Raw genomic sequence first — 17,649 nt, 5'->3', positions numbered from 1 at the left:
AGAGTTTCCGAGAGTTTCCACCCCTGTTTGTTCCCCCATCTCCCACCATCCCACCCCACCCCAGAAAACTACAGTTTAATGCCACACAGACCAAGAGCTAGTGACTAGCTGAGCTCAAGGGAATCTCTTTGCACTCCACCCACAATGGGCCTGAATAGTTTACAATTCTGTGATCTCTCTCTAGCTGACACATGTAAATTCTTACTGCTAGAACAAGCTCAAATAATTTGGTTTTTATATATTAGACTATATATTATATAAATGTCTTGGAAACAAATAGTTTCCCATTTCAAGGAAGACTTCTTCAAAAACTTGACTTGGAAGAGGTATATTTAATATAGGAGAAAAAGGAAAGGAAAGGGGGGACTAAGGGAGAAAAGTGGGGGTGGGGGAGAGTGGCAAGGGGTAGGGGTGGGGTGGAGAGAAAAGGAAAGCACTTCTTAGGAAATGTGGAAAGATCAGAAAGTCAGTGGCCAGTCCACAAATCAATCACACATCTTTTGCCTGAGCAGTTTGAGAGACCCAGCCACTCAGCCAAGGCAAATGGGAATTGAAAGCAACCTGCACCGTCTGTTTAGGTTTCTCAGAAGCACAGAGGCCATTTTAGTCTCTGCGTAACTTACATGATGGCAAAGAAAACGAGCGGCCCTAGCTGGTGTCTTTTTGAGGCAATACTCAATCCAATAAACATGACCCTAATATTACTGGCTTAAATCAAGTGGGGCAAGGTGGAGAATTGAACAGCTTATCTTCCAAGTCCAAGCCTTTATCACAAGGGCAGCCTTGAGAGTGGAGAAGAAAGAATGTCAAATTAGCGTGGCCACTCTGGCTGGCCAGCAGGGCGCTGCCCCAGGCTTTCTGAGTGGGCGGAATAGGAGCGGAGAGTCCCCCATTTTTGTTTTCGTGTAGGCAGCTCCAGTGATCAAAATAGGAATTTTGCAGTGAGATAAATCCCTTTCCTCCTCTTCCTTCCCCTCACCCAGCAGTTTAATTTCCTAGGGGACTATGCTCACGATCATAGTACCCACTGATAGCTCCGGTCTAAGCACAATGAACTGTCTGCAACTTACTTAGCATACAGCCAGCAACAGAGGGGGCAAGGAGTGGAGTGGACAGACCAAAGAAGACAATGATCTGTTAGCTTGGTGCAGTGGAGAGAGAGTCAGGAAGACCCGAGTTCAAATGCAGCCTCAGACACCTACTAGCTAACCTCTCCTTGCCTCCGTTTCTCAACTGTAAAATGGGGATGATAATAATAGTACACACCTCCCAGAGTAATTGTGAGGATCAAATAAGATAAGAGTTGTAAAGTACCTGCATAAATGTTAGCTATTATTCTTACTCGCTGTTCTGAAAAACAACCAAACACATGAATGAAAACAGTTTTTCTTTCCCATTAAAACTGACCTTGGATTTGCCAGCACTTGGCAAGAGACCTTAATCTAGTTTGTGCCCTATTTTGTTTGCAGGTGCGATTGGAGTGGCCAACAGATCTTGCAGTCAATCCCATGGACAACTCATTGTACATCTTGGATAACAACATCGTCTTGCAAATTTCTGAGAACAGACGAGTCCGGATTGTTGCAGGGCGGCCCATCCACTGTCAAGTACCGGGGATAGGTCATTTCTTAGTCAGCAAGGTGGCGATCCATTCAACTCTGGAATCTGCCAGGGCCATCAGTGTCTCCCACAGTGGAATCCTCTACATAGCTGAAACAGATGAGAGGAAGGTGAACCGCATCCAACAAGTCACGACTAATGGTGAAATCTCTCTCGTTGCTGGAGCCCCCACAGACTGTGACTGCAAAATTGATCCCAACTGTGACTGTTTTTCAGGTACAAACTGATTGCCATTTTGCCGGAACACAGATCACCACCCTTAGCTGTTTTCTGTAGGAATTATAGCTACCATATGACTACAAACATCTAGAACAGGGGTTCTTAACCTTTTTTGTGTCTTAGACCCCTTTGGCAGTCTGATAAAGCTTCTGAACCACTTCTCCAAATTCAGTTTTGAAATAATTGAAAGAAATGCTACATTTCAATTAGAAGTTAGTCAAAATAAAGATGTAATTTTTTTCCCATCCAAAGGCACAGACCCCGTCTTGAACTCTATCCATTGTCCCCTTGGAGATCCATGGGCCCGAGGCTAAGAACCCCTACTCTGGAAGGAAAACACTGGGGAGCATCAATATGGCCCAGCAGAATGAGCCCTGGATTTGGAATTAGGAAATAACAGTGCCTTTCCTCTCTCCACATCTAGTTCACTGTATGACCTTGGGTCAGTTACTCAGACTCTTGTGCTTAAACATTATCTCTCAAATTAGGAATAACACCACTTACCCTATCCATATCACGGTATTTCAAGAGACTATAATTGGTATGGCTGTGGATTTGGAAAGTTCAACAGGCCATACAAATGTGACTCATGTCAGGAAGTGTCCCAGTTACCAGAGGTCCTCCCCTTCTTTCAGCACTCACCTCACCTAGAAGCCAAGAAAGTATACCCCTTAATAGATGGTCAACCCTAAAGCTATATGCTCACTCAAGGAAACAAAGCTCTTTGGGGCCCTTGCCTTCACTTTATCTTAAGGCCCCTAAAATCACTTGCTTCCTATGCCTGCTGGCAGTTTTGTGGCATCCCCTGTCCCCTTCACTGCCTTTCGTATGCTTTTGCTTCTTGGTGCTAAGCTCTGCTGTTTTTCCCTGTTGTCCACTGTTCTCCAGGGCACTCCTTAGTTCATCTCTGCATCCTTCCCATCAGTATCCTTGGCACACTACACCAACTCAATATGCACAAGCTCAAAAACCCAGTTAATAAGAGTTGGAAATGAGCCTCTAACTCGAGTTTCATCTTATGGCTGATTCTTGCATTGAAAGCCTTGGCTGAGTTCATGTGGCCCTGGAAAACCAAGTAGAAAAGAATGTAACTATGAGGGTTAGTTAGACTAGATGACTTCCAAGGTCCCTTCCCACTCCAGGGTTATGGTCCTCTATCCACATACACAATTCAGCCTCATTTTTTCAGAGTCATGCTTCATGAAGCCATCATTACTATCTGTTCTCGTCTCTCAAAATGTGATCAGCAAGACTGGGGACTTGGGAAAATTTGTGTAACTGAGATAATTGTATCTTCTTATTAATCTTCAGAGGTACCAATTCAAAAATTACACTCTTAGATAAGGGGTTGGAAATTGGGGGGCGGGGAGAGACAATTGACTTGCTCAATCTTATTTAAAGAAACAAGCTCCTTGGTACCAAATGATGAAGTCAGTGCCCCACCTCCTGGTGTGATAGATTAAATGCTTCTAAGATCAACCATTAAAATAATGAATTGCTTTCTCAGGTGATGGTGGCTACGCCAAAGATGCCAAACTCAAAGCCCCGTCTTCATTAGCAGTTTCCCCTGATGGCACTCTCTATGTGGCCGACCTGGGGAATATCCGCATCCGGACAATAAGCAAGAACAAAGCTCACCTGAGTGACATGAACCTTTATGAGATTGCCTCCCCAGCTGACCAAGAACTCTATCAGTTCACTGTCAATGGGACTCACCTGTACACACTAAACCTGATCACTAGGGACTATGTGTACAATTTCACCTACAATAGCGATGGAGATTTAGGAGCAATTATTAGCAGCAACGGGAACTCTGTTCACATTCGACGGGATGCTGGCGGCATACCTCTGTGGCTAATGGTGCCTGGGGGTCAGATGTACTGGCTAACAATAAGCAGCAATGGTGTCCTAAAAAGAGTATCAGCCCAAGGTTATAACTTAGCCTTGATGACCTATCCAGGAAACACCGGCCTTCTGGCAACCAAAAGTAACGAAAATGGCTGGACAACTGTTTATGAGTAAGTTCTTCTGGTGGGCCTTGTTTTGAAACTGCTCTAAAATGGAAAATGGCCTTGGTTATTGCTGGGAATTTTATGTAATTTTTCTCCTAGAAACTACAACCAAGAAAATCAGAGTGTTTGCACCAACCCAGAGTTCAGCCCTTTACTTTCATTGTGCTAGTCAACAAAGTCAAACCCTTCTAGATGCCTAGCCAATGCCCCTAAACTCTACCAGGGGAAATACTTAGAACCCTACTGGGGAGACAAGACAAATGTCTATGGCAAAACTAGATAACAGTTGGAAATCATTCAATTAATCAAGTCTTTATTAAGCATCTACTATGTGCCCAGTCCTATAAGGGAGGAAAAAAAAGACGCCAAAACATGATCAGTGTGAAGGAAGTATAAGATTGCAGGGTATGCAGAAGATAGGAGAAAAGTCTCAAAACAGTTTCTGTCCACCCCCCTCTAATGCCTTCCACCCCCAAAATGAACTTCTCAAAGACATCCTTGTGCAAGTTTAGGCCACCTTGGCCTCCAATCTACCAGTCAGAGAATGCATTCCCTTCAAAGTCCTAACAAATCACCAAATATTAGAAAGTGGTCAATAAAAAGTCATCAAGTATTTCCAGAAAAACCTATTATGTAACTGGATTGATAAGGGTAAAAGCCTTATCAGTACAATGATCATCAGAGCACAGAGATTTTAGGAATAGAAACTAGCGTTGGAGGCAATCAGAGAATGTTTGAGCTAGAAAGGAGAGGTGGCCCCTCAGTCTGACCCCTTTATTTTACAGATGGAGGTACAGGGAAGGGGAAGGTCACAAGGCCAGTTTCTGGCAAAGGTCTCCTGACTCCCAGGCCCTGTGTTTCCAGATGAGACAAAAAGCATCTGGGATTTCAAAAGGGGTAACCAAGCAATAGCTAGAAGGCTAGATTTTTCACACTAGCAGCAGAGAAAACCTGCCAGTACCATGGAGAGTAGATAAAGTTTTGTTGGGCCAACTGATTGTTGATTCACATACCTAGAAATGGAGCTTCAGAGGAAAATGGCCTGATTAAAAGGCCTTTGTCAGGATAGAAGAGCAGCTGTGGTGAAGGAGCTAATCCACCTCTCCATAGTGACACAGATTATGACTCTGCATGTGCCTTGGGGTATGATGACAGCCGGTATTTTGCTGTGCCATCGATGGTATGTTGGTGGTGGGAAGTGTCTGTAGTGTGACATGGTGTGTGTGTGTGTGTTAACAACATTGCTTAATCTTTAAGTTAGGCCCGGTATTAATATGAACAGATATTTCTGAAGGAGTAACCCAGAAGCAAACTGGGTATCAGAGGAAAAACCACCTTCAGCATTGGTCCCAGATATGGCCAATATCCTTGGAAAGCTAAGGGTTGCTCCTATTGTTAGGAATGAATGAATGAATGCAGTGTGAGAAGATCCTGCTTGAGCCTAGGAGTCTGACTCTGTCTTAGTTGATATCACTTCAGAGGAGGTCAGATTAGGAAGGGACACAACATCTTACACAAGCAGACAGGTCCTTTTCAGGAGCCCAGGGTGCCTTTGCTTATTGAATGCCTCCTTGTCTGGAGGTGAGAACAAAGGCCTCAGCCTAAGGTCAGGACATTGGCTGTGTGGCCCCTGCTACAGCACTCAGAGGAACCCAGCCCCCCTCACGCTTAGAGAGAACCACACCCTGGACCCTCCCCTAGGGATTACATTGACTCGATCTCTTCTGGAACACCCACTTCCACGGCCCTCAGTCATCAGAATTACAGCTGCTGCCTGATTTTGTTGGCAATTCTAAGTGGAAAAGTCCTCTGTGGCAGTTCTGGGTTACTCTGGGAGCACTTTATAAATACGAACAGGATCCCTACCTTCCTGACTGGGAGGATGAGAAGTCAGGCCATTTTGAAAGGTCTCCATCATAAATGAGAGAGGTGGAGTTTGGGCTCTGAGTCTGAAATTCAAAGACATGAGGCTGGCTGGTCCGGCAAGTGGAGTAAGGAGTGCCCTCAGTTCTTTCTGAGCCAGACACTTGCCAGGTTGGCAAGTATATTGCTGGTGTAGGAATGTTGACAGGAATTGACTGTCAATTTCCTGTCCTCTTTCCCCTCTCATTTTCCAATTAGTTATTTAAAAAAACCTAGGGGGAAGGGGCTAGTCGATGCTTTGCTCAGATTACTTCACCAATTTCTCTAGCTCTGGCTCAGGTTCTCCCTGAGGAAAAAAGAGAAGATGTTTTACTACCTCAATGGCTCTGTGACCTTACTGATTCAGTCCATCAGTAGAGATGACAGCCCATCAACAACTTCTCCTCCTATGTGATTCTAGAATATCCACCCACCATGCCAGAGGCCTTCCTCTAGGCCTTGTTAAAATTTCCTTCTTACTCAGCCTGTTCATCTGTTAGCCATCCCTCTCCCCATAGGCCTGGTTCACTATTTTTCTAATCATACATTTCTTCAATAATTATTATATATGTATCTGTCAATACACGTATAACTTGTACATAGGTACGGTCTGTACATATATACAAGTATATGCCATCCTTTATGGTACTTGGTAATCATAGGCCATCACTGCAAATAGCTACAGCCTATTTGAGCCCACCATGCATCTCTCTCTTGTCTTTTGTGTCACCTAAAACATTGACTGATCAGAGATTGTTGGGCTCTAAGATTCATGACCAAGAGTGACTCCAGGGCAAGGTGCACAGTGGCACTCAGTAAATGATGAATTGGTTAGTTCCCCCAACAATTACCGCACCTGAACTTTGTTGGGCAGACAAAGGAAATGAGTATTTGTGGCCTCAGACATGTTTTTGTGGAGGCGTGATCTTCACCACAAAAACCATGATCAATTTCAAGGACCTTGCTCCTGAACTCTAACCTCCATATTTGCATGAATTACACAGTGACGTACAGAGAAAAACTCAATGCTGACTGCGAAAAATGTTCCTTATTTTTTTATATTCTTTAAATAGTTTTTTTCCCCCTGATGTTGGAATTATCCATGTATGGAGTGGCCTTTTTCACTCATACTTCAGGAATAACCCCATAGGAGAGAGTTATATTTGGATTATTTGGAACCAGGGCTGGGCAAATGAGAGAGAAAGAAGCTATATATAAGGAGTTTCCAATTAAGCTGCTTACATGTGATGTGCATGCTTTATCTGCCAGTGTCCAGCATGCTTTGGTGGACATGCTTTGTCCACCGCTGCCCAGCTTTAGCCTGCTTACTTTGGGCAGAAAAAATCTAATTGCTTGATATTTTAAAGAGAAACATGAGTAATTAAATATTGAGTCATTTTCAACTTGCAAGGCAACAGTGAACATTTTTCCAGTGAATGCCTTTAGTTTGAATGAAGTATTTTTAACCACAAATCCCCATCCCAAGCCTTCCAGAGAGTGCTTTTTGATTTGGAGGACAGGGAGCTTGTCAGTGATGCTGATTGTTTTAAGCAGACTAGCTAGTCTGCATTTCTGGTCTCTCTTGGCTCTGTAGCTGTTATCCAATGAACACGTTGAACTGAGCTCTGAAAGACGATGAACTGAGCTCTGAAGTATTTGAAAGATCAGAGAGTGATGCTGAGCTCAGGCAATTTGAGAACATTTTAATGAACATGTTTCCATTTTTCTCTATGCTTGTTCATCCTGATAGGATGATTTATTTATTCCAAATATGGCAACTGAAAAAGCAGCAAAAATCCTTTTTTCCTTTCTCAAGGCAAAATAAACTTTGGCCTTCTCGTGGTTCTCAGCAGGTGTGCTTTTTCTCCTTGGTATACAGTACCCTCTAGTGGTCTATATTCAGCATCACAGTCGAGCGGGTTATATTTTGCAGAATTTGCTGACTCATCTCTTCACAACAGCGGGATTTCTAAATCAGTTTCCACCTATAATTCGTTACTGTTTCTTTTCTCTTCCCTTTAAAAAAAAAAAAAACAGTTCAAGGTACTTACAATGGGAGCTCCTTGTCTCACTTTGTATCCCCTGCTTTCAGCATGGTGCTTGGCATGTTGCAGGAACTTAGTAAATACTTGTTGACTTGACTTAAAAGTTTCAAGCTTCCTTAGGGTAACTGATCATTCTCATAGCACAACGTTAATAATGCTTGGTAACACTCAAAGTCACGTTGTCTTAGCTATACAGAAGCTTGGTGTTATGCCAAGATGTCTCACAGTTGATTTGGTTGAATCCACCAGGTATGACCTTGAGGGCCATCTGACCAATGCCACCTTTCCTACGGGAGAGGTCAGCAACTTCCACAGTGACCTGGAAAAACTGACCAAAGTGGAGCTGGACACTTCCAACCGAGAAAATGTCATCACAGCCACCAACTTTACGGCTACTAGTACCATATATGTTTTAAAACATGGTAAGACAAATTCAGCTTAACTTTGCAAACTTTAAAGCATCACATAAATGGGCACTGGCATTATTATGTGGAGCCTGGCTTCAAACATGCCCATCAACCTTCTACAAATCTTGGTACACATTGGTCGCCCAAAGCAATATAACTGGTATACCTGAGCTCAAGGGAAAGCTAGCTATCAGCTTCGGCGGGTTCATATAGTACAGTGGGAAGAGCTGAACTTGTCTTCAAAGGACATGCATTTGAATCCCACCTCTGCCACTCGATGCCTTTGTGACCATGGCTGAGTCATGGCACTGCTGGCAGAGTGAGATTCAGACTGAGCTCCTTTCTCCCGGGTCAGTGCCCTTTCTACTGCAACCCACACTGTGAATGTGCAGACACTGCCGAGCTCACATCCTGGCTCTTTTCCCTGTGACCATGGCTGAGGCAGCTCTCAGAACTGCAGGTGGAACTTTTTACAAAAAGGCAAAGTTCTATTTGATATCAGAAAAACACTTCTTAACAATTAGAACTATCCCAAAGTGGAAGGGGCTGTCCTAGGAGGCAGTGGGTCCCCCCTCATTTTGAGGTGTTCAAGTAGAGGCTGGCTAGCTTGGCTGGTGTGTTATAACAGCCCCTGAGTCTCTTCTAACTCCAAAACTCTTTGATTCTGTGACTCATTGATCTATGAGTTCTCTTTGAATTCTAGATCTAATTATCCTATTTCTAAATGAAATGAAATCTCTCATGGTTAGAACAAGAGAGAAAATTGTGGGAGTGGCCCTCCTTTCCTGCTTATCCAAGATAGTGCTGGGGGGAAATGGGATTGAGGATGCGGTTCATTTCTGGGGCTTGGTACAAAACTGTGTGCATTGGGAAGGCAGTAAGTAATTCCAGGGCATCACAGCTCTCCTGGAGAAGATCAGAGGTAGGCTTGGGTAGAAATCTTCTTTGAGAGTTGGAAGAGGCAAGAGAAGTGCTGCTGGAGGACCTGAGCTCTCCTTGGGTCATATCGAAGCTAAGTTTAATATATCAAACAAAGTAGGCCATCTAACAAGTCAGAGGAAATTCTCTTAAAATAAACCAAGAAAAGAAGTCAGCATGCAGATTTAGACTAGACTTTTTTATCCAAGAAACAAGAAAATCAAGAGACTCAAAAATGGGCAGAATAAGTATTTACCTGCCTGAATAGCTAAGGAGCCCAAAGGAGAACTCAGCCCACATGTTCTTTCCCCCTCCCCCAAACTTTTGTTTTGTCAACAGACAATACCCAGAGCACCTATCGAGTGAGCCCAGATGGGTCCCTCCGGGTCACTTTTGCAAGCGGCATGGAGATCAGTCTCAACACTGAGCCACATATTCTCGCTGGGGCAGTCAACCCCACCTTAGGCAAGTGCAATATCTCCCTGCCCGGAGAGCACAATTCTAACGTCATTGAGTGGCGGCAGCGGAAGGAGCAAACCAAAGGCAACATGTCAGCGTTTGAAAGGAGGCTAAGGGTAAGTCGACCATAGAAATCATGGCGGATTCTTTGTCAAGGCTGCAGAAAGCATTCATTAGTTCAACAAGGATCTAAAGAACACTTCTGTAAACCTGGCACTATATTTGACATGGTAAGAGACGTGGCTTGAGGCCAGTCAGTAAAATAACTGCTTTGTCTTCAGCTTTTCTAGGCTCCTCTTCCCTTAGATGCATGCCATCATTGTGCTCCTAGAAACAACAGCACCTCACCCAGGCCTCCTCTCTCACCCTCAATTTAACTCAGTCTAATTCAGCCAACATTGATTATGCGCCCACTGTGCTCTTAGCACTAGATGGAAAGATAAGTAATGACATGGCCTCTGCCTTCAAGGAGCTCATAGTCTAGTCCAGGGGTGGGGAACTTGTAACCTCAAGGCCACATGTGGCCCTCTAGGTCCTCAAGTGCAGCCCTTTGGCCCCTTAATAAAAGGATGTGTTCTGTAAAACTTGGACTCAGTCAAAAGGCCACACCCAAGGGCCTGGAAGGCCACATGTGGCCTCAAGGTCACAGGTTCCCCACCCCTGGTCTAGTAGAAGGGATGAGACAAGGGTATACCTAGATATTGCCAAGGGCAACCTACAGAATGAGTAACTGGGATGGGAAGGATCCCATGTATCTCAGAGGTGGATGAAAGGGGAAGGAATCAGGGAAGGCTATATAGAGGGAGGAGGTGGCTCACCCTGAAAATTTTCATTAGACAGAGATATAGAAGTAAACTTTGACACCTGTGCAAATACACAAAGGGCAGAGTGTGACCTGAGGTTGGAAAGGTAGATTGGAGCCAGATTGTGTAGAGCCTTAAATCCTCAGGCTAAGGGTTCTAAATCCGACAGGCAGTAGGAAGCTACTGAAGGTCCTTTAGCAGGACAGTGACATGGTCAGAACTGTGCTTCCAGAAGATTACTCAGGCAGATATGTGAAAGATGGATTGGAGAGGGAAGAAACTAGAGGCAGAGAAACCAATGTGACTGTTATCATGGTACTAGTGCAAAGGGATAAAGGCTTGAACTAGGATAACAGCAGTGAGAGTAGAGAGGACAGATGTGAGAAAGAGAGTAGAGGTGGACCTGGGTTCTGCTATCTTTCAAGTCAACCGGCCTAATCAGACGTGATGACACAGGCACGATTCAAACGTGGCTCGGGTTTCAAACCTGAATGACTGAAAAGATAGTGGTGGCATCAACAGAAAGAGATAAGTGAGGAAGAGGAGCAGGTTTATGGGGAAGGTGAATTTCATTTGGGGCATGTTGAGTTTCAGATAACAGCAGTACATCCAATTGAAGATGTCAGACTGGAGAGATATTGGTGTGGTAGTCATCTACAGAGAAGGGATCATTGAAGCCATAGGAATTGATGACATCACCAAGGGAGAAAGTACAGAAAGAAAAGAAAGGAAGCGTCAAGGACAAGACTTGGGAAATTACGGAGATTTGAGAGGTTAGAAGAGAGAACCAGTGGAGACCGAGTTCAGAGAGGATGACCCAAGAGAAAGCAGTGGCATGAAATCCAAGGGAGAAGACAGTATCCAGAAAGTAGAAATGGGGGCAGGTAGGCAGCGCAGTGGATAGAACACCGGCCCTGAAGTCAGGAGGACCTGAGTTCAAATCTGGCCTCAGACCAAACACTTGACACTTACTAGCTGTGTGACCCTGGGCAAGTCACTTAACCCCAATTGCCTAAAAAAAGAAAAGAAAGAAAGAAAGTAGAAATGGTCAACATTGTTAAATGCTGCATAATGACCATGAAGATAAGTTCTGAAAAGAGGCCATTGGATTTGGTGATTAAGATGTTATGGTGACTGTCATCAACATTAAGATGTAATGCTCTTTATTAAAGCAGCCTCAATAGAGGGATGGAGTCAGAAGCCAAATTATAGGGGCAAGTTGAAGAAGTAGAAACAGACTTTTTTCTAGAAATTTAGCAGTGAAGGGGAGAGGAGATGATAATAACTTGAAAAGAGTATCAGGGACTAGGGAAGGGAGGCTTTTTGGTTTGTTTTGTAAGATAAGGATCTGAGAGAGACCGGAGTTTGAGAATGGTGACAATCAATAGGAATTGATGGTCTTTGGAAATGTGAGACTGGAGCTCAGAGGAGAAATTGGAACTGGAAATCAAGACTTGGGTGGCGACTACATAAAAGATTAATTGAAGCCACTGTAGCTGATGAGATTGTCAAGGAAGAAAGTATATGCAGAGAAAAGAAGAGGACCAAAGTCAGATCCTTGAGAGCACTTGGGAAAAAGGGGTCTCATAACTGAGAAGGAAGGAAGCAATGGTCAGCAATGTCAAATGCAGCAGTAAGATCAAGTAGAATAAATTTAAGCAAAATGCTAATGGATTTGAGGATAAGGACCATATTAGTTACCTTGGAAAGAACATTTTATAAAAATTATAGGGTATGAAAGCCACATTGCAAGAGATTGAATAAAATGGCTGGTAAAGCAAAGACTGAAAGTACAGGTTTCTTTTCCTAGAAATTTGGCCATGAAGGGGAAGAAAGAAATAGCAGAATTACTCAGGGAGGTAGGGAATCCAAGAGATGTTTTCGGTCAGGTTTTTAATTTTGTTGTCCTTAAAAGGATGGCAGAGATCTGAGTGTATTTGTAAACAAAAGCAAAGGAGACAAAATACAGGGAGAGGTTGAAAATGCAAAAGACAGTGAGAATGATGAACAGAAAGAGAACCTAGAGGAGAAAAGATGGGGGTAAAAAGTAGAAAGGTTAGTCTTGGTAAAGAGATCCAAGGAGGAGAGATTTAATGAAGATACAGAGGCAAGAAATTAGAGGGCTGTCCCTCCCCTGTCCTCTGTCTGACTCAGAACTCTGCTAGGTGACTTACTAGCAATCTGTTAATCATATGTTTAATAGAATATTAATATGGGCTCTGTATTAAGTAGACCTGTATCAGGTTTGTAGGTGATCTGTTTCAGGGCTATGGAGCCTTTTGTCAACCTTCAAATCACACCACAAAAGTGGCTGCCCCATCCACTGGGGCAAGCCTTGATTCCTACCTTCAGAGCATTGATACTCCTCCATTTGGAAAGATCAAACACACACTTCCAAAGGAGCATATGATCAAGGGCAGATGAGTGGCAAGGGCAACTCAGGAAAGGAGTGATGATATAAATCAATCGGGCAATGTGGAACAGAGAGCTGGCCTTGAAACCTGGAAGTCCTGAGTTCAAGTCTCCTGGGCAGGTCACTTAAACATTAAAACTAAGCCATGAGGGACAACCTGTGTACAAACACAGAAACAAGTACTGGAATGTTGTATATGGAGAATGAGTAGCGAGTTGGCCAATTGGACTAGACAATAGAATTATGTGACTCCTGTGCAATGAACATGGAAAGGCAGGTTGAAGCCAGACTGTGAAGGGCCTTAACCAAATGGAAGAGTTGTAATTTATCCTAGAAGCAAGAGGGAGTCACTAGAGTTTTTTTGAGCTGGGGGGGGCATGGTCATACCTGCGGCTTAGGAATATTTCTTTGTTAGCTGTATATAAAAAGAAAAGATAGAGGAAGGATACAGGAAGGACTTAAGATCCAGAAAACCAATTAAGACACTACTGCAATGGTCCAGGTGAGAAGTGATGAAGCCATGAACTAGAGTGTTGGCTGAATGAGTAGAAAGAAGGGGATGGATGTGAGAGAAGTGGAATTAACAATACTTGCCAACCGACCAGCTGCATATGGAAAATATATCAGGTATTACTATTCCTTCCATTTTCTAGAGGAAGAACTTGAGTCCCAGAAGGATAGGGGAAGTGATTTGCCCAAGGTCACACTTACTACTAAGTGGTAAGAGCAAGGTCTAGAATTCTGATCTTCTGATTACCACACTGCTCCACACTGTATAGTTTTGTGCCTTTGAAATAATTAATGTCTACTAGGTCATGTTTATTAATCTCTAGTAAAGGAAAAAATTAGGGGGAGATGTGAACTCCCTTAGCTGACTTTATTTGAGAAAATACATATGTAATTTTTTTTAAACTTCTTTTGGTGGGTAGAAGAGAATAGGTCTGTGACTGTTTCCATGTCACCCAAATGTCCAGGTAAAAGGTAAAAAAATTCAGATATTTGATCTCTCCAGTGGCCCACTATCCAGACTTTTAGAAACCCACTGGCTGATTGTGATTGATTTTCCCCTTTTGCCCTATGATCATCATGAGTTTTTGCCCGGGCCTGGCTGTGCAAATGAGCTGATCTTGGTTCTCTGTGTAAAATACGGCCCTTCCTTGAAAAACCAGCCCAACATAGAGACAAGCACAGTGGTACATCAAATGCTAGCTATTTCTGCACAAAATTGCAGAGTCCTTCAAAAGCCCATTTGGTAAGGTGATCTAGACCAAATGTTCCTCCAGTAGGGATACCTGTCTCTTCTCCCACGGGGTGACACAACACTGCCTTCTTTGGGGAATTAAAGCCATGCCAGTGGTTCTTTCTTAATCTAAAGTTTTCGAGCCAAAGCCAAGAAAAAATAATTTCTTACACCAACAGAAAACATGATGTCCCACTTGGTCTGAGCAAATCCAGGATTGGCTATTTTGGAGGCATCCTTCACTGGCTATATTAAGCCATATTAAGCCATATATATTAAGCCGACTAACACCCTGATATGTCATTTGTTTTCAAATCCATTTCCCCCGGCCCAAAATCTAGTTGAATCATCTCCTTTTCAAGGTCCTCTTGCATCCATTTAATTTAACTTTTCATCTACTGCATCAATTCCATAAATACATCTCTCTTTAGCACAGAAGAAATCTGAGTGCTGTAACAATCAAAGATTGGACATTAACTAAAAGCAAACTAGATCCAAATGATAATTTGCTCCATCCATGGGGAGAATGTCATTAGTGTGTAGAGGCTGTCATTCCACAGGATCCCAAAGCAAAACCATGGGACTGCAGCCACCCTCTTTTATTAAAGCATCAGATGTACAATTTAAACCATAAAATCAGTGGGAAAGCTGTATATATGCACAACAAAGCAAAGACTGCTCTCTAATTACTGCAGTTGGGGTTTTCTCCCCAATGTAGGGGAAAGGGTTAAGCATCCTCCAGAGTCACAGCTTTTAATACAACTGAGAACAGTTGTGTGTGTTCTTTTAATTTATAAATTTCACCTTAGGAATATGAATAAGTGACATGGACTCAGGAAAGAGAAACAGTCCAGCTGTCTGTAATGGCAAAGCAGAGGAATGGACCATAGGCTGAATATAATAACACAGTTTGACCTGGCCACCAGCCAGGAAAGTGATGGCAGCAGCACTGCTTACTCTTATTCTCCCCACCCTGAGGTATCCAAATTCCAGATTTTCTCTCTCCTATGTTTCATGCCATTTTCCAGGTTAGTTCAGTGAAAGAGCTATGCTATTTCATTTCCAGACCTTGCCATCAAGTCTGTAAGTAACCAGGGCAGTTGGCCTGCCCACTTTTCTGTAACAGAAAAACTGAGTGGACTGCAGCACAAGGTAGAAGGGCCCTTGAGAATTCATGCAACATCTACCCACCATTAAAGTGAGTCATGGCATACGGGTTACTCAACACAATTTCAAATTTGACTTAATTATGTATAAATCACACTTCTGAGAAATAGAATGCTGGAAACTCTCATTCCCAAATTTAAATCAAATATGGGGGGGGGGGGCGGATAATTTGGTTTCAAGCCAGGCTATCCCTTAGCAAAATTGCGAAGTAGAGGAGATTTTGCCTTCAGAGTCCCTCCACCCCTTCTTTTGGTGTCCCAAAATATCAATCACTGTTGCCAGGGCCCCTCAGGGGCAATGCGAAACCAAGGTTTAGACATAGACAGTGCTGCATTCTCCCAACTACCAACCATCGAAGCAAAGCTTCAAGTCCAGGTCTCCAGGCTCTTGCCAGATACATACCTTTAACCCTACCTGGGAAATAAATGCTTGGAGTTTCAAACTGATATTTGGAGTCAAGGGAGCACCACATAGAGAATGCATCTGGAAAACTTTCTTCCTTTCCCAGCTTTCCCACACATAGCTCTTAACAGAAATCTAGGTAAATGTGTAGCATTTATTCTCCATCTCCTTTCAGTGCATAGCTTGATGTGACATGTATTTCCAAAGCTCTGCATTTGAAACCAGTATTTGAACAAGTGCATCAAAAGCAGTGGGCATCATCCAGAGATTTGAACGTGGCACTGTAACAATTGCATTGACCTGGGCCAACCTCCCAGTGGAGTTTCAGCCCTGATCCCCAATGTGTGCAGGTGTAATGGTTTTATTAAGAAATATAAACACGATCTATCAGATAAATAAAGTCACTGATTTAGTTGAACAGAAAATCAGTTGTTACATAGGCTCTTTAATTATCATTATAATGTAACTTTAACTGTTACAATTATTGTAAATGAACGGTGTAAAGCCACAGGAAAAGTAGCAAAAAGAATGCTTATTTTCTGCTAGGCTTCTAAACCCCACATAGCGAGTCTTGATCACAAGGCAATGCAGTACACCTTCACTGACCACATCACCACACAGCAAGATTGGTTACTGATCATTTACAAGCCATGATGTTGTGCTCTCATTAATAAGTACTCTCCCTGTCAGATTTGTGTTATGCTTTTTCCCAGGGGCCAATAGGTGAGAGGGAAGGAAGGAAAGGAAAGCGGTTATTGCATTATCTCCATTTTGCAGGAAAAGAAACTGAGAGCACAGTGGTTGAAATCAATGTGTCTAAGGTTGCCAAACAACATCAAAGAACTTTTATGCCTTTTTTGTACCTCAGAATCATCATACTCACTGCAAATTGAATCCTAGTTTGTTATAACAAAGAAAGACTTAAGCAAAATCCAATCCCAAAAATGACAAGCAGTGACAGTATGCATCATTCTGTACCCTAGTATTCCACCTCTTCTCTGCTACCAAGATTGGTCATCGCCAGTAATGCTGCCATTGGCAGCATTTTTAGGGTCACTTCCATCTATATCAGATATGCACTCTTGATCCCATACCCACCCGTCTCTTCTCCAGTAGATCTTCAGCCTTTCTCTCTTTCATTCCTTCCCTGCTGCTTATAAATATGTACAAGTCTCCCCAACCCTTAAAAAAACCCACAGACCTTTAAGTTACATCTTAAGAGGTGGGAATAGCACTTACCTATTTCCTCTCAGATATGACATCACTAGACTGGATAAAATTCTGTGTAAACTATCATCCTATATCTCTGCTCCCATTTATAGCCAAACTCCTAGAAAAAGCTGTTTAAACTCGTGGCCTCCTTATCTTCTCCTCTTACTTTTCAACCCTTTGTAATCTGGCTCCTGCCTTCAACTAAAACTGCTCTCTCTCCAAAGTTACCAAAAATCTCTCAACTGCTAAATCTGATGGTCTTTTCTCAGTCTTCATCCTTATCGACTCTTCTCTCTGTAGCATTTGTTACTGTTGACCACCTTTTCTTCCTGGATATTCTTTTCTGAGTTTTCCCGACATGGCTGTCTTAGTTCTCCTCCTGTCTGACCACTCCTCAGTTCCATGTACCAGCTCATCATTTATCTACACATCACACCTCTTAACTACGGTTATACCCCAAGACTTTGTCCTGAGCCTTGTGTTAAGTAAAACTAGAAACAAAGAATGCCCTTAGGAGTAATTTTGCCTTTAGGAGTATTTCCTTTTTTTCATTGACTTCCCAGTACTGAGATGTCTGGGTCAAAAGCTATGGTCAATTTCATTACTTTTTTTGCATGATTCTACCTTGTTTTCCAGAAAAGCTGTACCAATTCACAATCCCACCAATGATCTATTAGCATAGCTATCTTCCCACACATCCTTTTTCAGCATTGACTAAATTTCCATCTCTTATCAGCTTTGCTAATTTGATGGGTGTGAATTGAAATCTCAGAGTTGTGTTATTTTATTAGTGATTCAAAGCAATTTTTCATGTGTTCTAATTTTGATAA

General features: G+C 42.9%; 1 protein-coding gene across 1 annotated transcript in view; it reads left to right on the top strand.

Annotated features, from left to right (window-relative positions):
- TENM1 (teneurin transmembrane protein 1) overlaps positions 1-17,649 on the top strand; it is a 540,368-nt gene that overhangs the window by 509,541 nt on the left and 13,178 nt on the right. Inside the window, exons 22-25 of the mRNA XM_027838584.1 lie at positions 1,470-1,836; positions 3,347-3,857; positions 8,048-8,220; positions 9,463-9,698. Of these exons, the coding sequence (XP_027694385.1) occupies positions 1,470-1,836; positions 3,347-3,857; positions 8,048-8,220; positions 9,463-9,698 (1,287 nt within the window). The remainder of the gene's footprint in view (positions 1-1,469; positions 1,837-3,346; positions 3,858-8,047; positions 8,221-9,462; positions 9,699-17,649) is intronic.

Source organism: Vombatus ursinus, unplaced genomic scaffold, assembly GCF_900497805.2.
Source record: "Vombatus ursinus unplaced genomic scaffold, bare-nosed wombat genome assembly UNPS02004596.1, whole genome shotgun sequence".
Taxonomy (NCBI): Eukaryota; Metazoa; Chordata; class Mammalia; order Diprotodontia; family Vombatidae; genus Vombatus; species Vombatus ursinus.
Note: the sequence above shows the minus strand (reverse complement) of the source record. Positions and strands in the feature narration are given on the sequence as shown.